General features: G+C 40.2%; 1 protein-coding gene across 4 annotated transcripts in view; it reads right to left on the minus strand.

The window, feature by feature from the left end:
* Positions 1-26,259, minus strand: part of LRBA (LPS responsive beige-like anchor protein) — a 357,361-nt gene that overhangs the window by 151,700 nt on the left and 179,402 nt on the right. For all 4 annotated transcript variants that reach the window (XM_035113958.2, XM_035113959.2, XM_035113955.2 and 1 more), the window contains exons 38-40: positions 18,853-18,977; positions 4,387-4,533; positions 1,718-1,854 (exon numbers count right to left, since the gene is read on the minus strand). In XM_035113958.2, coding sequence (XP_034969849.1) covers positions 1,718-1,854; positions 4,387-4,533; positions 18,853-18,977 — 409 coding nt within the window. The remainder of the gene's footprint in view (positions 1-1,717; positions 1,855-4,386; positions 4,534-18,852; positions 18,978-26,259) is intronic.

Below are 26,259 nucleotides of genomic sequence, written 5' to 3' on the forward strand. Positions count from 1 at the left end.
CTTGCTTGTTAAAAACAGCCTTGTAGTAGGAATATAAACTTTGATGTTATCAGCATCAATGCTGCATCCAGTTCGGGTTTTACTTCAAAACTCCTGTCATAATGTTTTCTTTCCCAGGAGTTTAGAAAAACACACAGAGAAGCTGAATTTATCAAACTGAGGAAGGCCCATTAAATAGGCATCTGAGCAAATGCAGGATTGGTATTCAAAGGGGAGATGTTGTTACTCAAGCTCTAGTTACTCATATCTTCTGGGAAAGGGGTGGGGAAGAAAAGAAAGGGAAACATGGGGAAACGCCAGTGCTTGTAAGAGAATGATGTTGCAGTATTGCATGACTTCATGACTTCATAACCAAAACACCAGTAAGCTTTGAGAGTTTTCCTATCTTCAAGTTTAAATTAATAAACCTGGCTACTTTTTTATGATCCCTATCTCTACAACAAAGTTTAAAAGTACAGCCAGTTTAAGATGCCTGTTCATTTTCGGTTTTAAGGTGAAAAAGGAATAATTGTATCATTCAAAGGGGAGGGGGAAGATAGCAGAGGGATCTCACCCTACATTTCTCCTTGAATGATGCACAAGGGCTGAACAGCCACATTTGATTAATATATACTGTAGCTTCCTGTATTGTAATGAGTTATAAGAAATAGGCTGCATTAGTATTTTACAGTACGTCTTCATTGATGACTGCTTTTTCAATTTTAATATCAAACAGCACCAAAATAACATGCAAACAAACTGCAGCTACTCCTCAGTTTTAAACATTTTACTTTCACCCTAATACTTGAAAGTTTATGTACTTCAAAGAAAACTTCATAGTTTTAATTTGCTACTGTTATAGTAAAGTAAAAGCTTTAAAAAAACAACTGCAACATTAAGCAAGGTCTAGTTCAAGTCTCCACTATCCCTTAACCTTTTCAGAAAGATGTATTCCCCAAAAAGAAAAAAAAATGAACAGAGAAACAACAAAATAAGTACCCACTAATAGAAATACAGTATACAACTTTGTCTTTTTTCTCCCTGAAGAAAGCACTGTATTTTAGCAATTGCTTTAGTGAAATTTGGTAGACATTTATCTACAATAACACATTTTAGGCGGAAAAGGCACACTCAGTAATCACATTTTAGTATTATAGAAGCTACCTAAGTGCAATTCTTATAGTAGTCATTAACATTGTGAGCAAAAACGGTTTTCTGGGGCTGGGAGGAATGACTTTTATTACCCTTGCATTTAAAGATCATTATAATATGAACAAAGCATTGAGTTGGGAAGCACAACACAAAATATATTATTAAAATATATAGTACCAAGTGGCAATTATGTTCTCTGAATAAGCATGTGCGAACTCTTCAGCCTGCTACAAAGTAATATAAAGCAAATGCAAGAAATCAGCGAGCACCATAAAAAAGTTGAGGTAAAACAAAGGTTTCAATAGACAACACCACTAAACTTTCACACATCCTCTTGCTCTAATGCAGTTTTATTCAAAGCATTTCCCAAGAGGCTTCTGCCCTATGAAGTAATTACCACTGGAACTGGGGTGAATTGTTTTTCATACTTACAAGAGTGCCACTAGCACGAAAACTCCGCAAATTATAAACTCACAAATATGAGAAAACTTGTGTCCAATGGATTTAGAAATTACTAGGTGAAAAATTAAAGGCTTATTGTAATTTGTCACAAAGGTTAGCACAATAGGGGTCAATGATCTCTTACCTTGGGGTCAATTTTCTTAAAACTCGGCTCTTCTTCATCTACCTCAAAATACAGTTCAGAGGCGGTGATGGAAAGTGTGCCCTTCACTACTGCACAAGGGGCCACAAGCTGAGCTGGTGTAGAGAGACTAACAGGACCTACCAAAGGGGAAGAAACAAAACCACAGCCCAACACCTTGTTACCAGTGGTCTCCGCAACAAGCACAAAATGTTGCACAGATATAAGCGTATGTTCTTCTTTTTATTAGATCGCTTTAATCCAATACCACCCTCCACAAAAAGGACTGGATTTATAAATTAAATTCCTATAAGTCCCCAGTCCCCCGCAAGTACACATGTAATGCATTTGCTGCACTTGGGACTGCCAGACATTTGAACAACTACAGCTGCAAACAATGCAAACAATTATGTATGCCATCTAGGTGGCTATTAGATCATCAAGCTTTCTTCTTCCAGAAATTTAGAAATGTTTCAGAACTGAATACCTCATGTTCTAAACAATAATGCAAATGCATAAAAAGGTTGGATGGGAAATATTAGTTTCACATATGTGTGTATGTAATTTGGGGAAAGTGGCAAACCAATTCGACCCAGATTTCCTGATGATTAGCCTATTTAGAAAGTTGCTTATGAGTTCTGTACATGGGTTTTTATTTTCATGCATGGCAGGGATCTATTGTTCAGAAGTTAAATGCTACCCATTGCTAGAGACTGAGACATACAGCATTTGAGAAGTGGCTTCAGCCTGCCTTTTAAATATTTTTCAAGGAATCCACACACAGTGTTAGTGCAGCTTAGGGACTGTGGGAATAAACAGCTGGAGCGTTGGTTTCCAACTGAATGAATTTTTATTGGAATAATCACATCTCCACAGGGTTTATCACAGAGACAGATCAGTGTACTACTCAAAACAATAGGCTGGGTACAGATCTAACAATATGCAGGCCATTATATAAAGCAGAAAAGTGGGTTATATTTGTCACCCAACTCATTAAAAAGCAGGGAACACAGAGACCAGGGAAGGGCATATTTGTCAGCTGTAGGCCTTTGTTTAAAAATACTGTAAACTGCATATGTGACACATTCCCTTTTGCATTAATAAAGTGTGTATAAATGAGGTGCACACGCTTAGGTAATCAATGGGTGAATAACTGCCAAAAAAATTCAGATGAATTGTCATTTCTGTCAATTGTTAGGAGGTGTGATGGTCTTTAATCTTGCATCAATCTCAATGTGTGCCAGTAGCACAATAGAGGAGATGCTCTGCTGAGATCAGAGCAGCTTTGCCCTCTATTCCCAGCGTACAAATACATTGTGTTTGCAGATGGGCATCCAATAGCTGCACTACCTCCATGATTTCCCAAAGCTCATCCCCACAAATGGATGAAATAAGCAGCTATGTGTTCTTTTGCTGTCTCCCTTTGCCCTCTGTACATTAGCATGTAATCCAGGGAAGAAATAACATTTTTTCAATCACTTTCAGACATTCAATTACAGGGCAAGCAGACAGCTGCAGAAGCCAGGGCAGCTCAGGTCCCGCTGAAAACCCCTGACAATTTCAACTTCATTCGTAACCCACACTACTTTATTAGCAAGGATTACTTCTTAATCCTATTGCCATTGTCAAGATTATATAATTAAACTCCCCTTTCACCTCTATTACAGTATGAATGTATTAGCAGAAGCAACAAATGTAGAAGGGGTGGATAAGAGGTGGACATGGATTGGATGCTCTTGCAGGGTCTGTTGAAGAACAGGTTCATTGAGAGCCTCTCTATTATTATGTTGCTGTTTTACTGATTATTGAAGTGCTTTGACAGTAGACTATATTTTCATGTTTAGTTTTTATTCTAAGGCACCAAACAGATGATGCCATAGGTAATAAACTGAAAAAGAGATTTTTAGATTTTTGCACATGAATAAAAATGAATACGCCCCCATTTCCACTTCTTCCAGCAAAACAGAATTTAAAAGAGAGGGATATTCTTCTTTTGGGAGCGGACCAAGTGATATATACTTAGACCCAAAATTCTACACTATTCATTCCCAGATTGCAATCCCAGTCCAGTGAATAGGGGGCTTGGCTATAAAATTCTAAAGCAGAAAAACGTTGTTTCGTTCAGTTTGCAACCAAGCCAATCTATTATGGTAAGAATAACCTGTTTCTCAGTTAAAAAAAAAAAAAAGTAAATGAAGGTTTAGACTATTACACAAAGGAGGCTGGCAGAACAATTAGCTTAAAAGAACACAACTCCAGTTACAGAATGATTGCCTTTGATGCAGAGAGATGTTTTGCTTTTGAACAAATATATAAATACCCTTTATGATTTACTTGTTCAGATTGCCTTCTTGTTCCAATGTGCCGTATAACACTAATGCCAATGAGATGGGAGGGGGGAAGCTTGCATAATCTACTTTTGTACAGGATCTGGTCTCTCATCTCTAAAATCTCTCATATTCTCTCATCTCTAAAATTAATAATTTAAGTGGTGATATAAAGGTCATTTCCCCTATTCAGAAATTTATCTTCATTAATACAGTTATGGGAAAGAGCCACCCGTCCCATGTCTTCCCCAGCTTGCAGAGAAGATGTTGCCAAGGAGGAGTTAAAGGAGTAAGGAGGGGGGGGGACCAAGTCGAAAGGAGCAGGTAATAGACAGCTGAAGTTACCAGTTAAGTTCTCCAGTTCCTTCTCTTCGATGGATGACAAGGTATCATCGTCGCCTTCCAGGAGAATTTCGCTCTCAGAGTTCTGATTTCCTAAAGCCTGACTCTTGATGGACTGCTTTCCTTTAACAAGTACATCTTCATCTGGAGCTGAAATGAAAGAGAAACGCGGCTGTCCATCAACTCGGAGAGGCAACAGTTACGGGGAAAGAAGGTCGGGGAGGGAGGGGGCGAGGAATAACCTTGCTTATTGCACACATGCCGGAGACTCAAGCAAAGAGGGGCTCAGCTGGGAATAAATCCGCCAGCCAGCCGCCTCTAACCCACGCTGGTTGGGAAGCGAGTGAGCCGGCAGAACTACTTGTAAACCGACTAACACAACCAGGACTGGGAGCTTTTAGCCCTACTTACTTGATATTTGAAACAAGCATCCCCCTTCCAGTATTTTTAATTTTTTTACTGCAACAACAAATATTCCTAATAATAATAATAATAATAATAATAATAATAATAATACATCACAACTCACCCTGATAGCAAATTTATACCTCTATAAATGAAATCAAAATGGGGGATTTTAGGAAAAGGGGACGAACTAGTTGGGTGCGTCTCAAGAAACCAAGACTGCAAGTCTATACTTGGCAGCAAGCCCCGTCGGAGTCAGTGGACCTTCTCTTCCGGGGGGGGGGGGGGGAGACATGCATGACCCCAAGTTGTAAAATGTGATCAAGCTTTCTTATGTGGGGAGGAGGGGAAGCGATCCATAAACCAGCAAAGCAAGACTTTTGGCGTAAATCCAGCACCTCTGATTAACTCAGGAAGGAAGGAAGGACTTGGTGCGGTTGGGGTGGGGTCGATTTTTGTTGTTGTTGCCCCAACCAGTTTGGTTTAACTGCTCTATGGCTAGGATTATTCTTTATTCAGGGGGAGCCAATTCAGACCTCGGTGGAGCCCAGGCACAGCAACGCCTTCCACATCACTCCAAACTCACACTGGTTCTCCCGTCTGAGGACTTAATAAAGATTCCCACAGCTGCCTCGGGAGCTTCTCGGGCCGGTCAAGGAGCTGTGGACTCCGCCGGCTGCCAGCTCCTGTGCCTGGAAGGAGCTCCCTTCGCCTTGCTGCCCTCGAAGCCCGAGGACGTGATGGCTTTGTCCGATGGGGGCCCGGCCACACTGCAGCCCCCGCCGCGCCGCGCCCTCTAGGCTAGCTGGCCGGCCACCTCCTCAAGGGACGTCCCTCGCTGCTCTCTGGCTGGGCAGCCACGGGCAAAATGCAGGCCCAGCGAGACCGGACTCCCCAGGCGGCCCCGAGCCACAAACACCCGCTGCCACCAGCCGTGGATGGGCTGCTACAAAGGGCAGGCGAGTAGCGTCCTTGGCGCACTTGCCCGAGGGAAGCCCCTTCGGACGCGCGGGGGCTACAACATGCCTGCGACACAGGGGGCGATCCTGTGCCTTATTTACCCGGGAGTAACCCCACTGCACACAGGTCTGCCTTCGGAGTCAGTATGAGAGGGCGGCGCAGGGGCCGCTTTCTCAAGGGGAAATCGCATAGGGCAGCTTTGGGGGGAACGTGCACCGTTGGCGAAGCTTCCTTTAGGGAATCTTGGAAAGTTCTTTTCTGCGCAATAAACTTGGGAACAGGGGTGCCAACTTGAATAAAAAATGGGGAGGGGCAGTAAGCCTCAGCCCTTATAACTGATCACAAGACGCGGCGCATGCACAGCATTTGAACAGACCATCAACCTTTTGGGAGGGGAGGCTCCCTCAAATGTTTTATTGAGGGGGCGAATGGACCTCGGCCCCTGGGCGTTTGCTCCTACGCTTGAAAAGGTAGGAGAGCTACGTGGCCCAAGGCTGGGGAACCAGATTACGTCTGTCAGCTCTACTCCGAGGGAAGGCGATCGTGTTAGGACGTCGTCCTAGGACCTTCCGTCGCTCGCTTCGCGCTTCGACAGCGAGCAGGATCCAGCAGATCCACACTAAGCCTGTCCTCTTTGAAGCCTAGAAAAGGTGCACCTGCATCACGGCGAGAAGCAGCAAGCCAATCTTTCAGCAGGGCGGCACTGTTTGCCCTGAATGTTTCTCTTGGGGAGGGGGGGAGCGAAGGACAAGCGGGAGAAAAGACCCACACCATGGTCTAGAACTGAGCCAGCCTTTCCAAATTCCATATAATTCTACCCCAAAGCTGAACAGACTTTTTTCTTCTTTTGTCTAGCGCGCATTTTCTACGGAAACTTCGTCCGATAAAAGCTACTTCGAGCAACTCCCTCGGCCGTACCTTTTGTGTCTCTGTGTTGCACAGAGTCAGGCCAACTTTTTCAAATAAGGAAGGGGGATTTGTAGTTCTTCCCCTCCCCCTTTTTTAACCAGAACATGTCTGCACAACAACAAAAAATCAGAGTAGCTGTTTGTATCTCACTATATATATTATATATATATAGGGCTGGTCAAAGTCTTAAGGCAGCAAGAACCGTCGATAATTTTACGAAATCAGCTCCAGGTTGTAGACGCTGAGCTCTTTTATTTATTTTATTTTTAACAGGCGCCGGGGGCTCTAGTGGTCCCTCTCCAATATGCGCTACCGGTTTTGTGTTTTTTTTGGGGGGGGGGGGGAGAGATCGTTAACAATCCTGTGCAGAACGATAAATGCCAGACTGCCACATGATTTGAAATGCTCAGACGGCGACATGGAGAGAGCCAGAGCCCTCTGCCTGTTTACTCAGCACCGCTGAATTCATTGACACTTGCGGGAGAAGCAGCGCGTGCAGGAGGATTCCAGCCTTTTAGAGAGTGCAAGTGAATGATATGTACAGAGAGGCTACCAGGCGCTTCAGCATCGATGGGGACTTTCCCTCGCACCAAGAAAGGAACGAGTCCACTAGACGCACACGCACTCCCTGGAGTACAGACGAATAGATTTGGCTATGCGCGCTCTGGCAGGAGGGGAAGAGGAGGGTAGTTTTTCAACACACACACACACACACAGAGAGAGAGAGAGAGAGAGAGAGAGAGAGAGAGAGAGAGAGAGAGAGAGAGAGAGAGAGAGAGAGAGAGAGAGAGAGAGAGAGAGAGAATTCCCTTCTCTATAGAGGGAGCGCCAACGCCACCCCTCCAGCACAGGAAGTCACTCTAGACTTACACAGAAGCTTGTACCTTCAAAGGATGCGGGAGGTGAACGGAAAGGTTATCAGCGTTAAGAGATCTGTGAATTTTTAAACACTACAGGGGCTCAAGCTAGTGGAGAGTGCTTAAGTTACCAAGGCTGCAATCCTATGGACGCTTAATTAATTGGAAGCCAACCCTGTTCAATCCAGTGCCATTTATGTCGGACTGAACCTACAAGGCTGCAATCTGATCACACTTACCAGGAAAGAAGGCCCAACTGAACCAGGGTCTTACTTCTGTGCAAACGCTTGACAGACTGGGCTGAATTTACAGCAAGCTTGCACTCTCTCATCCCAACAACACAGAATCCAGCATAATCTCAGTCTCTCCAACCAAAACCAGAATATCGTTAATGTAACACATTCTAACCAAGGGTACATGGCAGAAATGCAATGACGACTATCAATATCAACTCTTTAAAAATGCATAAGCCCACTGTGTGTTTATTTATTTGGACTAAATGCATCATGAGTTTCAGGAGAACGCCACACACACTCCTATTCTGTTCCAAACTATGCTATCTTTCTATGTTTAAATGCATTTTCTTCTTATTTTAAACTGACAAGAAGAAACAGATAGGAGGCAGCAATTCACTACTTATCTCACTATTACTCTCCATGTTGCAGCTGTAGAACATAGGAAATGTATTCAGATTACTCAAAAGAGCTGCAAACTTGTGCATAATTTTGGGTAGCCTTAAAAGCAACATATTGGACTATGTCTCCTTTTGGAATCATGCCAAACACATCCTGGCTAGCCAGTTTCAACACGTTGCTCATTACTTTCTGATTATTGCCATACATGGCTTGAGGTTCCAGGGGCTTATTTTTTAAAAAACCTTTAATCTGCAAACATTTACAGAGGAAAGCAATCCCTAGTGGCCATACATAAAGCTTAATTGTCTCTGTAAACATGTGAACATAAATTCCAAGTAAAACTTTACATTAGCACAATAGGCAAACCAACCATTTGGGTACCCAAGAATTCAGTTTTTAAAAGACAGAAGTTTAATCTGCAATAAAAGGCCGTTTTTCATCTCACACATTTTCCTACAAACAAATAGCCTTTAAATTTTATTCATAAATGTTTGTTTACAGTACTGGTCAAAGGGGAAGAGAATTTTACACACACACACACACACACACACACACACACACACACACACACAACACACACAACACACTCTTTTTCTTCATTCGAATGTACCAGTAGATATAACTAAACAAAACTCTGGTTCTGGAATTATTCAATGAGAGTTGAAAAACCTCTTGTCATGGAAAATATGCAGCTGATATTTAGAAAGGTTTTCCTGTAATTAACTCCCCCTTGAGGATTTTAAGCTAGCAGCAGTAAAATTACCTACAGTATTCTAATACACAACATATGCACTAACATTCAATTCTCAGTGGTCTAATAGCTTTCCGAAGAAGAATTTTATTTTTAATTAAAATAAGATGACTACTAGGATAAACTAAAATAAAACAAAACAGATAATGAACATGTTTATAAATTCTGACAACATGTGTCTGTAGCTTGGTACACAATGCACTTTTAAAATCAGCACTTACATGCAGATGTTTGAGAGTTTTACTTTATTCTGTACTTTGGTGATCTTTCTGTCTTAATTACACTAATGTTCTCATTTGAAATTACTGGTATCTATTTCATTTACTTAAAATTCAGTTTGAAAGTCAAAATGGGTCAATTACAGGAATGTTTCTGGTAAAATTTCCATAGGTGTTAATAATTTTCTCTAGCTTTCTTTTGCCAGAATTTCCCAATAATATAACAGAGGATACTCTTATGTAGTCAATTTACTAGGATACTATTATAGGATGTAAAATACACTGGAAATGCATATGCAAGGGTTCACACTTTCCCCACGTCTATAGGCTTGTTGTGGGTAAGTAACACTAGCAGACTGTGTAAGTATTTTGGAATTCACACTGTTACTGCTAAAATTCTCATTTATAGCTGGGTGAAGCAAAAGTATCAACTCATGGCAAGAACTAGTAGGCATCCCATCTAGCATGTTGCATATTTTGCTACTGTACTTTTTCTTTGAACACCAAGCACCAATCGTACCACCATAAGCATTCTTTTAAAGAAATATTGTATATTTCAAACATAGTTCATGCGCACGGAGCTGTTCTTCAAACAAATCTAAGATGTAAAAGAAAACAAGCCTGTGGAGTGCATAAAATTTAGTTCTGATTCTAGATGTGGGTTTAAAATTTATGCCATGCAAATGGATGGCACACACCACAAAATTAGCAACAGGGCCCCCAGTATAATAAATATATTATATATACAACAAGTAGTATGCGTGTCTAAACACAACTATATAATTATTTGCCCAGATATATTTTATTGTTGCACCCACACTCTGTTTATAGATGCATTGTTATAAATACATGCATGATTCTCACTCTCATGAAGGGATGCTGAAGTATGGGAGCAAGGCAACCATTCTAGCCAAGCCAAGTATAAAAAGCATTCTTTAACAAAACAGCTTCTATGTAATTCTGAATAGAAATCTCCCAAAATAAAGTTTTACAAGACATTGGATTAGATCCTATAGTTTGGTCAATGCAGTTTTCATGTGCGGATTTCATGAGTATGAAACAGAAATTTGCGGATTTCATGTGTATGAAACAGGAATTTGGTGACTCCACCTGCAGCCCTCAAACTTGCTTGCGGCAGCTGAAGAACCTATTATAATGCTATGGGATATGGCGTGAAGCAGATACAGAGATACAAGCCACACCCATCGTCCAAAGTGAGCGAAGCAGATACTTGGGATCCAAGCCATAATTTTTGCCATTTGAGATAGCAACAAGCCAAGTCCCTAGTTAGTTCTCTGTGGGGATAAGGGGGGGCAGGTTATAGTTCTGCAGACTTGAATATGCAAGCCTTAGTGTGATCAAGACCTCAGACTACAATGACACGCATAGGAACATGCTACATGTCTTACATGGCACCCAGCACCCTACTACACAACAATATTGCTTGCCAACAACCTGCCTGGTTATCTGACAGGCTGAAAGTTTTGCTGGCGTATCCTATACTAGATCGTCATGTGCAATAGTTGATAGATATTTGAGGGAAACCATAGACCTGAAGCAATTGTACCAATGCATTTCCAAGGTAGAATTATTCAGAACTTACAGGCTTTGGTGTGCAAGTTAGCCCAAGACAGTTGAGTGAGAACTGAGTAATTTATAGGTCAAAACACCCTCTGAATGACAGTGCTTTCACCTGCTGACATAATTGTGGAAATTAATTCTGGCATTTAAGATAGAAAAGTAGTGAAAGATGAGCACATGACTGACATCTGGTGCTTGTATGGGAAGCAGACTTGAAATGACAGGACGGAGTCCTGTATACCGAGGTGCTGAACAAAGCTTGTTCCAGAACCAGGCTGTGATGAAAGCTTAAATTTCTCACAGTTAACAAAACATTTGTGATAATAAGAGAGGGGTTTCCCCCTCTTTTACTTTATACCAGGGAGTGAGCAACTTGAAGGTCACATTAGGTCCAGTATAGGATGTGATTTGGCTACAAGGCAATTTCTTCAAGCCACATTGACCTGCCTGACACCTGATGCCATAAGTGATGTGGGGCTGGTGGACACACAGGTGCATTCTTGGCAAGCAAGGCTTGCTATTGGTGCTCATCACCTGATCAGCAGTGGCAGCAAGCCCTGGCTACAAACTTCTCAAAAAGCAACTCTGCAGTGTAGCTGATTCCTGCCCCAAATGGGCTTGCTATAAGATCCAACCAGCAGATCAGAGTTTACAGCAAGCACTGCTAGGATGATATTCCTTTTTATCGCTGACTTGAAATACAGGCAACCTCCATTTTAGGTGCAAACCGATATGTGTGCGATTTCACACACACACACACAGTGCCGAACCAAACAATATCGGGAAACATAATAAAAGACGTCATTAAAGTGTGGGGCAGGGCAGAGGTAGAATGGGGTGTTTCAATTGCACATGATTTCATGAAAGCATGCAATGTCCTGGAACAGAACCCCTGTACAAATCAGAAGTTGCCTGTAAATTCAATTTTTCCTCTTGATTTTTTTTAATAAGAATTGGTCTTAGTTATTGTATTATATGTTTTGTTTAAATAGCTTTCTAAAGCATTTGAAAATTATATAAATACTGAAAAGTATATATACTGGGGGGGAAATAAATAAGACGTGCTTATTTTCATTATGCTTCTTCCTGCTCTTCCTTCAAACCTTCCACAAAAACTACTACATCAGCAAAATCCTTCCTCACCCACCAACAGGTTCGTCTTTTCTGCAACTCATTTTCTGTTCTGATTATTCCTTATCAATCCCTATTTTCTTTCTCCATCAGTCTTCATCATTTATATACCAATACCAATTTGAGTCTTCCAGCACTCATGTTTATTTAGCCCAAAGTACAACACACATGAGGTACCAGCAGACAGTGTTATAATCCTGACGATTGCAAAATACACAAACAAAAAAGGTAAAGGAAAATATATAAGGGGGAGAACAAACAACCTTGCACCATAATAATGTGGCATGGCCAAGTGAAAAAACAGTGACAAACAAGTGGAAGGGGAGAATAGAATAGAATGGTTGGAGTTGAAGATCAGAGACACCTAGATAGATATGTAGAAAAAGCAATTGTTTACAGAAGAAGTGGGGATTTCCCCGTAAATCTGTTTTGAAATGTCCCCTAGGGATGGAAAAAAGAGTTGCTCATACAAAATCAGAAGTGAGGCTACTGAAATAGTCTGCTCATTCCTACCTACTTCCAGACCCAATGAAGCACTTATTGCATAGCAAAGGGTCACAATCCGTCGGCCTACTTGCAAAGGAGTTGCATTTTTAAATGTTTTTAAATGTTTTCATCTTTGAGCCAACTCTTATTTTTATCAGCACTCTCAAGCACAGGAAACACTCACATGCCAGGAATATGTTGAAACAGTTTGTTGTGGGGCCCCCTACTTGTCCAATACCAAGCTCAAGTCTTTGAACAAGCATTTTTATAGAGCCAAAATGTCACCCATGCAAAAGATGATGGTATCAGCAGATGCAGAGTGACCCTGAAGTTTGCAGAAGTAAAAAAAGTAAAAAATACTGTAAAATAAAAAAGGCAACCAACAACTCTCCCAAAGTAGTCCAATGAGGACTTAACATATTCATGCCCAAAAACTGACTGAGTGTTGAAAAGGGTGAGGGAAACCCTGAAAACTAGGTAGAAGGGAAAATGGAATGAAAATGCTTTAGATAATGTAATAGTGCTGGAGTTCTGCTTCAAAGGCTCACAGCCTATATCAGATAACTGGGTTCTCTGAGTTTCTCCCCCAATATAGTCAGCATTCTTGTCATGGACTGGCTAGATGCAGAGGAGCGATTGGAGGCACCAGCTGGAGAACCCTTAAGAAAGGAAGTCTCAGAGACAGGGGACTGGAGGTAGGATGATGATGAGTGGTCAAGAGGGAGAAGAGGGAGCAAACTGGGAGAAGGTGTCAGAAGCAAATGAGGTAACAGGGTTTAGTGGAAGAGGCTGTGGTAGAAGCAGAGGCTGGAGAGGATGGGAGCCAAGAGGCAGAGAAGAAGCCGGGGGGTCTCCTGCAACCAGTTCCCCTCCCTGCTGGTCTCCCAGAACCAGAAGAGGTATGAAGAGGGTGGAGCAAAAGGAAACAAAGGTGTCAGAGTCTCAGATTACATGGGAAGGACCTGGGGAAGGAGGAGACTTAGGGAGCTGTGGGAAGGCATGGGCCTTCAGTCCTTGCAACTGCCTCAGTGGGGAAATATCTACTGGGAATAACTGCTGTACTCACTAGGCCTGTGCTGTTTTGTTTCATTGAACAAAGAGTTAATTTCACTGAAGCTGGGTGAGTTATTGCTGACCTGCTCCTGTCACCCACTCCTGACAATTCTGTGCCCACTGCTCAATCCTTATTGAGCTGTGATTGGGGTTTCTTTGTCCTTCTGCACATCTTTTGAGCCTGCTGGTGCCTCCCTCTTGTGCACAGGTGGGTCCATTTTGGCTACATAAGTTGCAGCATTCTGATAACTGAGTTGAGCTTATTATTAGTAAATACAGTTGGGGCCTACAATAAAGTCTTGTAGCCTTGAGTTCTTCTGTTTATGAATCTACCTATGTCACTATTAGGTGATTCAAAGGTGGGCAGCTCCACCTATCTGTTAAACTCGGCCTGAGATGGGTAGAGGAAATATTTATTGGTCTGAAGATCTGATATGGTTCCCCACCCCTGAGGTAAGTATGTATGGAACATGATGAAACTGTTTAGAACCCATGAGGAACAAGGCTCCAGTTCAGCTTACGTACCTCACAACACTAACCATTAGCTTTTGTCTCAATACACACATGAACACATGTATCAGCAAGGAAATGAGATATTCGCAAGGCTATTTTTATATTTCATGCAACAAGACTTATATCACCCTGAAAACAAACAGGAACCCTAAATGCTAAAGGGAAGGGAACAGAGTAGACAATACAAACAATTTACTGCAGTTTTGTTGTCAGGTTTCACCGAGTAGCTCAATGTTAACAAATCTTGCAATTTCATTCCTTTTAATATTACAGAAAATCCTATTCTTCCACCTGAACTGTATACCTTTTTATCAAGAACTGATCTGTTAAGAGTTTTCAAAAGGTTTAAGATTGTGGAATGTTATAGTTCTCTCTTTTTTTCAGTTAATGGTGCTGATTTCTACAAGGCACACCAAGTTTAAAACAGATTCTTCCAAAGACTAGTTTCATTGAGTTACAAAATGCAAAAATAAAGTTTGAGCAGTTGCTTTTCCTGACCGACATTTACAAATAACCATTTTGGATGTCCTCCCCCATCTCGGCAACCTGGCCTTTGAAAAATATCCTACAGTCCTTTTTCCCAAGCAATTTAATGTGTGCTTGGGAAGGGCAATTAAATTGTCAGATTTTTTTTTTAATGTTTTAAACTAGAAGGTAGCCTGGAGTATAGTCATGGGGTTGATATTGATTGTCTGAACAGAGAACATTAGTCTTCAGGTATTTACTCTGCCACCTCTGCACCAGAGGCTCTCCTTCAAATCAAATCAATCCCTTGAAGAGATGGCCACTGAAATACATAAATGAGGCTGCAACAGAGCTGATTTTTGCTCTCTAGGCATTACTATGTCATGGTTTCTGATTGTTTTTGAATCTTTTCCACTTCTTCCAATTGTAAACTTTAACAGACTGCATCCTCTTGGGTAGGAGCTATGGGAACTGTCCCTTTCCCATTTGAAATCCATTGTAAAACCCACTACTTAAATGGGAGCAGGATTACAAATACACCTTATTTTGTTTCAATATTTAATCTGTATGGTGTGAATTCTGCCACAATGCAGAACACCAGTTTTAGTAAGAACTACGCTAACTGTGAGATATTGTGTGTGTGTGTGTGTGTGTGTGTATATATATATATATATATATATATATATATATATATATATATATAATAGAATTGTTTCTACTTATTTTTATTCTGGATTTATAAGTAAAGGAGTTTACAAGGTAAACTAATGTAAGCAGAATTTGTAAGTAAAAAGAATCATTCGACAGTGTAACAAAGGAAAACATTCCCCACTGGAAAGTCTATCAGCCTGATCCAGATCCCAGTTCCGCTTAAATACTTGGAATTAAACCAAAGCTTTCCCCCCTTGAACAAAATGGGTATGAATTGGCTTGAATCCAGTTGCTTTGACATAAATGGATTTTGGAATGGAGTGTATATAATTGAAATAGAATGCTCTGTAATTAATTATTAAAAAGAAACCTTAGGACAGAAGAACTAGTCCACCAGGAATGTTGGTGACATCCTAAATGCAGGAACTTAGATTCAAAGGCAGGTCACTAGAATGGTAGTTCAGATCCTATCTCTATAAGATGCCATACTCATTTATTATAAAAGTGCCATTTTAATAGCAATTCTACATTACCATATACTCCACTGTTGTCCCTCTTGTAAAGGTCCTCCATGCACTAAGTTCCAGCATCAGAGGCAGTGTAGAAAAGCACCCCCAGTTAACTGTTTCAGTTTCATGAAACTCCCTTCCTATAGACGTCTGCTAGACACTAGCCTGAATGCACTTTGAAAGGTGCATAACTTCCATTTCAAATGGTCAATTCCTTCCAATTTTTTGCTACACAAACTATATTCATGTATAGAACCCTGCTCCACAATCACAGAAATATCTCTAAAACATTATCCACATACAGCTAGTTCATACGATATTTTCTCCACGCAGATGGAGGCACTGTATGAAAAAAGTATTTTATGAACCTGCTCTGAGACTTTTTCATTTTGCACAAGTTTATTATGGTGCCTGGGTTAAAATTCTGTGCGTGCTGGGAATCTCTAGTTATTAAAGTCACAATGTTTGATTGGTTAATTAATTAACAGATTTTAAAACTTTCATGCAACTCTAAGAATCAGAAAGCAATTTTCTTATTAAAAACCATTATTTTTAATGCAAATTCTTAGAAATACTGCAGATCAGAAACTATATTAAAGAAGACATGTTCCAATGCTAGCTATGAGATACTCTTGTATCATCAAAACAAAGTATCCTTCATGCTTCAGTAACTATTTGGCAACTAATTAATGACTGCCCAGTTGTACAACAGAAATCCACTAGTACAATGGAATTTCTCTCCTCTGCTCTCCAAAACCCACATGCCCCTCTAAATTTATTCCACAGTCCCGTCCCCCCAACCCTACAGAGCAGATTTGAGAGCAAGGGAAGGAGAAGTCCCAATGCAGAAGCCACATTAGAACCCACCCAATGTTTTGCTCACAGGCAAATCAATAATCCAATAAATATAATCAACTAAAACTCATAATGAAACAACTAAGCTTTCTTTAACTATGGTGCAACCTTTTTATTTAGACTTTCAGGCCACCACCTACAGTTCTCTATGTTTATGGTAAAGTAAAGGTAAAGGGACCCCTGACCATTAGGTCCAGTCCTGACCGACTCTGGAATTGCGGCGCTCATCTTGCGTTATTGGCCGAGGGAGCTGGCGTACAGCTTCCAGATCATGTGGCCAGCATGACAAAACCGCTTCTGGCGAACCAGAGCAGCACATGGAAATGCCGTTTACCTTCCCACTGTAGCGGTACCTATTTATCTACTTGCACTTTGACGTGCTTTCAAACTGCTAGGTTGGCAGGAGCTGGGACCGAGCAACGGGAGTTCACCCTGTCACGGGGATTCGAACCGCTGACCTTCTGAGGTACCGCTCTGGCGGGAAGGTAAACGGCCTTTCCGTGCGCTGCTCTGATTCACCAGAAGTGGCTTAATCATGCCGGCCACATGCAGATAAACACCAGCTCCCTCGGCCTATAGAGCGAGATGAGCGCCGCAACCCCGGAGTTGTCCGTGACTGGACCTAACGGTCAGGGGTACCTTTACCTTTACTAAGTGCACACAAGCCTTGAACTCACTTAAGCAGTTTGTTACATCTCAGCTGCTTTATTTTATTTTTTAAATATTCGCTTGTTGTTACTTACACTGAGCCCCAAAAATGAGACAGGGCTAAATAAATAAATAGTTGCCTCAATAGTGTTCTTTACTTTCTCCAATTCAAAAAGCTGAGATCAAAAGACATATTGTAGGGCTAGTACTTTTCTACTCACTCAATCACCTTTGAAGCAAATCACTTATTGGACTGTATTATAACTGGTGCATATGGTTGGCCATTTTCTACAATGACTACAGTAGGAAATGACAGATTGTACAGTACATTATTTTTGTCACCTGTACCATTCTACAGAACTTAGCACATTCCCATCGTATGCAATGTAAGAGTGTTTGTCACATGTGACTATGGCAAACAGTAGTAAAATTTTAGTTTTTAAGACTGTCTGAAAAACAATTTCTGCATTCTTCAGAAGTATTATCCAGTTGGATTATTACTACTATAATATTGCACACTGCATTGCATTTAACAATAAGGAGACAAATGAATATTTAAAATAACTAAAATATTAATTGTTCTTTAATAAGAATGGTTGAAGTATTTAATAAAGTGTGCAATTGACCCACATTAGAAAAGTTGAAATTTAATGTTGGCAGTTAATTACTGCAAATATGAGAAGGCTTACAATTGAAAGTATCAAGCTTTACTAAAACTAAGTCTATGTAGACAAAGACAATGTGCACTCTTAAAGCCTTTAGTGTACAGTAGAACAAAAGGTACAAGCAGTTTCAAAGCAGAAGAAGCATAATTAATTCTACATCTCATTTCTCCCTTTCTTCTTTAGCAGAAGATGAGATGATCTAGGACCATTATTGTGTTTAGATCCCATTATTGACTCTTCCCTGTTTGGTCATTTATTTCAAAGGACTTGCATCATATTTGGCATTATAGCTGCTGACATATTTGAAGACATGAGTGCAAGAGGTTAAGATGCTTGGCCCAGAACAATCTTTTCAAATTATGTTGCCATCCTAGACACCCACACAACACTAACATAATTTCAAATAGAAATTATGTAATATTAAAACAAAGAAAAAATGTGAGTTAAATTGGAAAATGGAGAAGAACTGTTCAATGAGAGTTTGGTAACTTGCTCCCTGCTCCAATATTCACTTCCAAAGTATTTGTAATAAGAAATATTAAATCTCAGCTTTAAACTAATTTTTAGTATAACTTGTTTGATTTGGCTCATTTTTATAGGAAAGCATAGCAAATGGTAATATTGTGTTTTAAAATAATTGCAGATAAATAATTACCTTTAAACATAGTTCTGATAGTATATATTATTCTAATGTATTTCTGATTTGGAGAATACATGTTCTCTGGTTTGCATTACTTCAATTAAGACAAAAAAGAGCTAACATGTAGGAGAATTAAACAGGGTTCCTGAAAATATAGTAAGCTCTGTACACAGTCTTCCTTTTCTGCTGAAATTAATTAAAATAATCAGTGGGGATTTTTTCAAAGGGAAAATATGCCTTGCTCATACTGCTACAGTTCATGTAAGGTAATTTGTCACAAAACCATACCAAGGGAATAAAGGAATCTTCTACCTTTGTCTCAAATCACTGCTAAGTTCAGCCTCCTATGCAAAGGACTCGTACAGGGAGATGCCATTAAGATATAATTAGGTCTTGAAATGCACAGGTCAGGGAAAGAAACTTAAGGGACCTCTGAATGTGAAAGTGTTTCACCTCCTCTCAGATGACTGAAGCTTGAAGCTCCATTGCCATGCACTGTACCTGCTGCTATTGTCAAGAAGCAGATTTTACACTGACCATGGTCTTTGGCTGTTTTTAACGTCGCTTCAGGATGTGTCGATCCAAGGGGGTTACGCACAAATCGTCGCCGGCGCCGCAAGTCATCTTCCCAGTAGTCAAGGCGCCAGAACTCACGAGGACGACTACAATGAAACAGAGGAACCACATATGTTAGCAATTATCAAACAGCATGGTAGCACTGCATTTCTGCATAAAGCTTTCCTTGTTTGCTCTTTTTCTTTTTAAAAAGCACCCTAAGCCCTTTTCTACGATCTTAAAACTTAGGTATGTCCTTGAAAATAACAATATCACCTTCCAGTCTGAGGAACTCCTTTCCCTCTCCCCCCGCCCCATGGAAGGTGAAATGAGCACTAAATACATCATTTTGAAATGAATTGCTGACAGTGTGATCAGTTTCCCCACACTCTAGTGGCATGTGCTCCGATTTCAGCCTCATTTCAGCCTCAGCAGGGCACCTTTCTCAGTGACTGCATTTATAAACCAGAATAGGGAACAGGCTATTATAAATATGGTATAGCATTACCTATATTAATCAAAGTCTGTCCCCCTTCATTTTTCTTCCTAATTTGTGCCTTTTTGCACAAGGTCAGTAAATCATACCACAAATTCTTGGTCAAGAAAGTGTTAACTTTAATGAATACTTCTGTTACATGATTATGCATGTGATAATAAAATATTACTCTGTTTAGATGTGCAGGAATTTAATTAAAATAATCTCTTAAAATATTCATTACTTTTAGCCCCTGAGGCTTAGAACAACACAAGAAAATACATTTCGTTTCCATTTCCTGTTTTTAAATAAACCATTCCAGGAGAGTAAAACAGCAATCTATTTTCAAACAAATCTGATTGGATTTCTGTTTTATGTAGCTGCATGTTTCCATTTAATTAAGAACTACATGTTATGGTGCGCAATATCGAAGGTATACTTTTTTAAATTTACATTTAGAAAAAGGTTCTATCACACTTGCTATTTTCCACATTGTATTATTCAAATATGCATAGATCGTTTTAATATGGCTATATATAAATGCCAGTTCCTATCTTGTTATGTGATCATGAGCGAGTGTGCTGTAAAACTGTATATTAACCATTAAAAACTGCTAAAACAGCAAATTCAGGTGTGTGTTCATACCTATATATGCAAATACATTGTATTATATGTAAAGTAATAAAGCCTACAGGAATAACACTTTCACTAGAGATCTACAGCCAACACCTGCATGTTCCAATTGCAAAATTAGAATTTTATTGATAACAGAATGGCTCCTTCAAGAATGGCTCCTCCAAGAATGGCAAACCAACACTACAAACTATAATCTCATTTCTTTTTCATGAGCTAATAATCATTGTATATCTGACAACTCTGACAAATTAACAGGTCTGATTAATTTATAGATTACAAATGATTGGACACACAATATCTGTATTCCTCTTCTTTAATTATTTAGTCTCCAGAAAGAGAAAATATTTTTTTGTTAGAGTGAATCTAGCTATCTAAAAGAAGAGCTACAAGCCTACTACACAGAGCCATTAATTCTTTTTAAAGTCCACATTAGATAAAAACGCATTGTACAAAAACTAATACATGTAAAATGTGAATTTTCATTAATAAATTCAATTCAGATATTATTTGAATCCATTTTAACTGGATGCTCTGCATTTTTTACTATTTTTAAATACACACAGAATTGAGGGGCTTGTTTTCTGCAGGATTCATATAAGCACAGTTATATGCCTAAGAAAAAGCTACATTTGCTCAAAGCGTGATTAATAACTTAAAATTCTCCATTAGCGATTACAAAAAAGGCAGAACGCAGCTGGCTATGTGTATGCATTTGATAGTCATGGAGCATGGATAGCCACTTCATCATTCTGCCTTCCTTCATTTATCTGTTAAAATTACTATCAAATATCAAGTAGGATAGAGTCGTGAATCACAAACTGCTCCTCATTTTCAGGGGAATGATACAATGAGAGTCTATTCATCAGTATGGCAATCGGCACAAGTAATTAGTCCCTTAGACTGAGATCTCTTGCAAAGCTTATTGTATCCAGTGCCACAAACATATGACAATGAAAAGCTAATGGAGGCTTCTAAAATTTGTTAACTGCTTTGGCCATCAATCCTTCCAGTTCTCTGCACTGCAGTATTATGCAAAGATTGTAAATTATTCATGCCATCCATTCGTCTTTCTGCACTTTTGATTAAATTAAACAATGCTGTTTTTTCTGGCTGTAATTGCAACATGTGAAGCAGCTATGTTAAAAGTAAGTAAAAGTAGATGCAACCATGCAGCAGGACATGAACATTTCTAGAAAATTCACCATCTTTAGTCCCCCAGCCTGCCTCATTAGATGATAGCTCACATTTGCCTTAATTAGTTAATGTATCGCTGAAGTACAGAATGAGTTTTAGGACATCTGCATTAGGAAGAAAAACTGTCCCTGTACACAGAGAATCATTTCTAGAATAGTATAACATTAAAAAATAAATACTTTCATTGGATAAGATTTATTAAATGTTGAACCATGAAAGGGCATATCATGAATTCAGTAGCAGGTCAAGTGTTCTTATGAAAATAAGCAAATCAGTTTCAACAGAAGTTGGACAGTATTTCATGAAACAGCCTCCATGCCCTTTTACTCCATTTGCCACCACAGGAAGACATACAACCTCAATTTTATTTGGACAATTAGATGAGATAAAATTGAACCTCTTGTGTTTACGTGATGATTGTGCATAAAAATAAAAACAGCTAAAATATATGAGTGCTATTAAGTTTTACAAAAAGGTTAGATTAGATATTCAGAATGAAAAAGATATTGTGAAAGACTGTGAATTACTGCCAACTTGTTCTAGAGTTTCTCAGTGTCACATGCCTGCTATGAAATGATGGTCAGGCAACAGACAGCATCAGCACAACACCACTTTACCTGTCTCTCATATCTATGCCTTCTACCTTTGCTCACAACTAAATGTTCAGGACCAACACATTGCTCAATAAAACAGAAAGTACAAACCAGCATGAGACACAAGAGCTTGCACTGGCAAGTAAGTGGGAGTCAGTCACTTCTAGGAAGAGAAGGGAATTTTAAGGGAAAGTAGTGGACAGACACTTGTCAGAGTTGGAAAGGGGTTGGGGAGCTAGGGAAATAAAAGAGGTGGTAGCAAGCAACTTGGTTCGTCACTTCTATGCTTAGCCAATATTTTATATTTATTTATGTATTTATACCCCAATACATTCAATTTTACCTCTCTCATGGTGCTCACAAATAATTCAGAGCAATAAAACAAACACAACCCAACATTTTGGCAACAAATTAAAATATATTAAAACAGTATAACCAAACAACAGAAACAGAGTCAAAACAAAGTCAAGCAATATTGGGCAACAAAAAATGTAAACTAGTCATGAAGTGCATAGATTAGGCCGCTGTTTACTTTGAATCAAGCAAAACTTCTGAGAACAACCCAAGTTATACAAATTGTATACCAAACCAAAGCTAGTATTTCACAGAAGTCAGTACACTCCAAAAACATATTGCTGCTGCAATGCCTAAGCTTCAACTGTTGTAAAAGGTAAAACTCTATCTCTGTGAAGCGCAATTTTGCAAAACAGAAAGCCAGACAGAAAGTACAGTGCAGTAGCCTTAATAAACCACATGCTGTAATGAAAACAGGAGACTAGTCTGGAGCTCATTTCACAAGATGCCTGTTCAAAAGAAAAACATCTCGTGTTTCCTGGGCTGGAGGTTAAATACATCATGCAGGTAAAATGTTTGCTTATGCCTGGTCATGAGTGTGAGTTTTGTGCTGCTGAAGAAAGTGTCTGACTGACAGCTCTAGAAGTTGAAGACTATTAATTATTCTCGTAACAGATTCAGTTATGATTATCATCCAATAAACCTCCAAATGTTACCTTAGGCCTATCTGAAAGTATCTGAAAGTGCCTAAGGGGATGACGAGATGGTAGAGTAGTAGAACATGTGTACTATTCTACAAAGAAGAAGAAGAATAGGAAGAAGAAGAAGAAGAAGAAGAAGAAGAAGAAGAAGAAGAAGAAGAAGAAGAAGAAGAAGAAGAAGAAGAAGAAGAAAAGTCTGTGCTAATTGACTGCAAAACAGAATCCCTTCAAAGCTCAAATGGAGAAAATGGGAATTCTCACTGTGAATTGCTGTTCTCAAGGGATGGCAGAGAACATGAAGTACCTTAGCGATGCTGCCTCCTCTGGAGATGAAAAGCATTGTCAAAACACTACTCAGAGATAGGACACAATTTGGGGGTGGGTGGGAAAGCACCTCCTGGACACCTACTTTGGCTAGAACAGCCTCATTTGGAGGGGGGAGAGGACCATCCCCCAGTTTGGGAGCTGAGACCAAGAAAGGATGGCCAAAGTGGGGTTAGGAATTGGAACAGAAACTACAAGGTGCTCAAATGACCTCTTCTACATGTGCAGCAGCAGAAGCTGTATGGAACTATCCCACCCCAAAGTCCCTGGGACCCAGGGCAGGGAGGAATGCCCTCCTGAATCCAATCCAATAAGATTAGCAATTTACTGGAAGAATTTCTGTTTTCTAACTGACAGGGAATCCCAGATAGCATTAAGTACCTTCAGGATGTAGGTGAGCAGTGCCAACTCAGGGAAACAATCCTGAGAATGAGAGATGTCTTAACTCAGGATCTGCACCTTTCTCCTGAAGTGTGCATTCACTTAGGCAGAAACACTGATTTTATAGCGCTTTGTAAGTGTGCAGACTGATGCCCACATTGGAGCCTTGCATATATCTAGGAATGTGTAGCTTTCCTAAGCAGCTGAACACCAAAGAGAGTAGATGGTGATGCTCACTCAGGGTGACTTCTCCAGTGCCTTGTAAGCCTATACTCTGTAAGGCACCTCAATATGGTGCATGTAGACATGTTCTTCCCCAAGCCCTTAGGATGCCTCATCTCACCCTTTTTAGCCATGGGGAGGTCCTTCTTCTTGACCTTGGTCTCCACCAATATCATCTCCAAAGGCTCCCCAAAGAGCTTGTTGTTGTTGTTTAGTTGTGTCCGACTCTTCATGACCCCATGGACCATAGCACGCCAGGCACTCTTGTCTTCCACTGCCTCCCGCAGTTTGGTCAAACTCATGTTCATAGCTTCGAGAACACTGTCCAACCATCTCATCCTCTGTCGTCCCCTTCTCCTAGTGCCCCCAATCTTTCCCAACATCAGGGTCTTTTCCAAGGAGTCTTCTCTTCTCACGAGAAGAGCTACCCCACGTCAAACTTGGAGCTGCTCAACCTGGCCTGGGACACTAGGTTCTCCTCCCAGTTCCTTAGCCTCCAGGGTGTTTCCTGTCATTCTCCTGGCATCAAGGTGGATGCTAGCCAAACAAAAAGTCGGCCAAAATGATGTAGATGGGACTATCTTCTTTAAACAGTCATTGAGCAGCTTGGGAGTGCTTGCTGCTCCAGCCATCTCCTCTCCTCACACGTACACAGACTAGGTGAGGACCCTATGAGAAAGTGGTTCTGCCTACTTCCACCCCCCAAAAAATATTAGGGAGGTTGTGGATGGATCTTCCAAATCTGCAAAGTCAGTATGTCAATGAAAGCTCCCGGATGAAACAATCACACACACACACACACACACACACACACAGAGAGAGAGAGAGAGAGAGAGAGAGAGAGAGAGAGAGAGAGAGAGAGAGAGAGAGAGAGAGACCCCAGCAGGTAGGCTGCTCCATGCTTCCTCCCTATTGCTGTCCATATCTGGAAATCCCAACCTATTGCACATATCCTGGCACCCTAGCTGGGTATGAAGCCCAGGGCTGCTGGAAAGTTGATGTCTCACATCTTGGTGGGTGGGAGTGGGACTGACCTCACCTGGGGGCAGGGTGCCTGTCTAGAGCTACTGGGCTATGGACTTGGATTAAACAGAGGATTCATCTGGTAGAGCTGCAAAAGGAGAAGCTAGCAGAGTCATTGCAATCCCTTTTCATCTTGCCTTGAACCTTCTCTACTCTTGTCCCTTCTTTGTTTTGTGTCTCCTGTGTGGGGATCTATTTCCCCAGAAATTTTTCTTCCAGTGGGTGTTATTTTGAGCCCAAGCAAGAATAAATGGTGAGGGAGAGAGGAGGTCCTATGCATGTTGTGCTTTAAATGACCCACTCATCCAAATACATCAGCAGCACTATGTATCCCATAATGCATGGTTTATATCACCCCAATATCCAGCTTGGACATAAGCAAAGGACACCTTGAAAGAGTGTGACCAGAGAGGCAGGCAACAGATTTGGTTTGGGCAAGAACAAAAAATACTTTTGCAATGAATGTAAATGCTATATGAATTATGAATTGTATGAATTATCAAAAGTGTTTATTCCAGAAGTTAGATGGCAAAGCTGCTATTCAGCCTGGTACTACTAAAATCAATCACACAATGCCATCATCTGTTAGAAGCAATGATTATTTGTGGAACAAATTCTTGTCTATGGAGAACCACACTTTAATTGTAATTAATTTCCAAGACAAACAGCTGTTAAAATTACAGAAATATTTGAGCACTGCCACAATCACAGTTTTGCCTGAATTTGTTTTGCCCAAGGCAGATTCCTGTACTTCCAAACTGCACTATTGCAAGGTGCATGGTAGGGGGATTTCATAGTCATTTACACTTGTAAAATTGTGTTATGGTAACACCTTTTGAAGACACACTTATTTACAGAGCCATTCCTTTGATCTCTCAACCCAAGCCCCTCATTTAATTAATGTATCCGTTTATTGTGTATTTTAATGATGAATGCTTATATTTAAAGGTTTGGGCAACTTGTTTTTTCTTTTGGTAAGTTCAACAGCAAAAAAAAAAAATGCTGACCTTTATAAGTTTGAAGCAATATACTATGAAGTGTTCAGAATTTTAAAGTCTAAGCATCTTTCCTTTCCCCCCACTGATTTCAGCAACTGAAAACAAAATAAAATTCTAACTGGATCTTAACTACAAGAGAAATAAATGGTCTGCCTGCCCTCCGTTAGCAATGTATTATGCACTTGATTTTAAATTGAAAGATAAAAGTGCTCAAGTTCCAATAAGGCTTTACTTTGAACATAAATCTAGATGAAATAACATCGAGGTATTAGAGGGCATCATGAGATAAAGCATCCTCTTCTATCTCGTGAACTGAAATGTGTTGTGCTTTCATGCAGATAGAGATGGAGAATACTAACTAAAACCTCAGCCATTTATCAAGCAGTGGCCATAAATAAAGTAGAGGCTACCCATCTCTAGACCATCTTAATGGAAATAGAGTGTTTCATGGTATAAAACATTTTGTAAGCTTCACACAATTCTTCTACTGAAGCCTTTAGAGACTATGCAGTTGAATGCAGAACCAACATATAATTATGAGAAAAATA

This window comes from Zootoca vivipara, chromosome 9, assembly GCF_963506605.1.
Source record: "Zootoca vivipara chromosome 9, rZooViv1.1, whole genome shotgun sequence".
Taxonomy (NCBI): domain Eukaryota; kingdom Metazoa; phylum Chordata; class Lepidosauria; order Squamata; family Lacertidae; genus Zootoca; species Zootoca vivipara.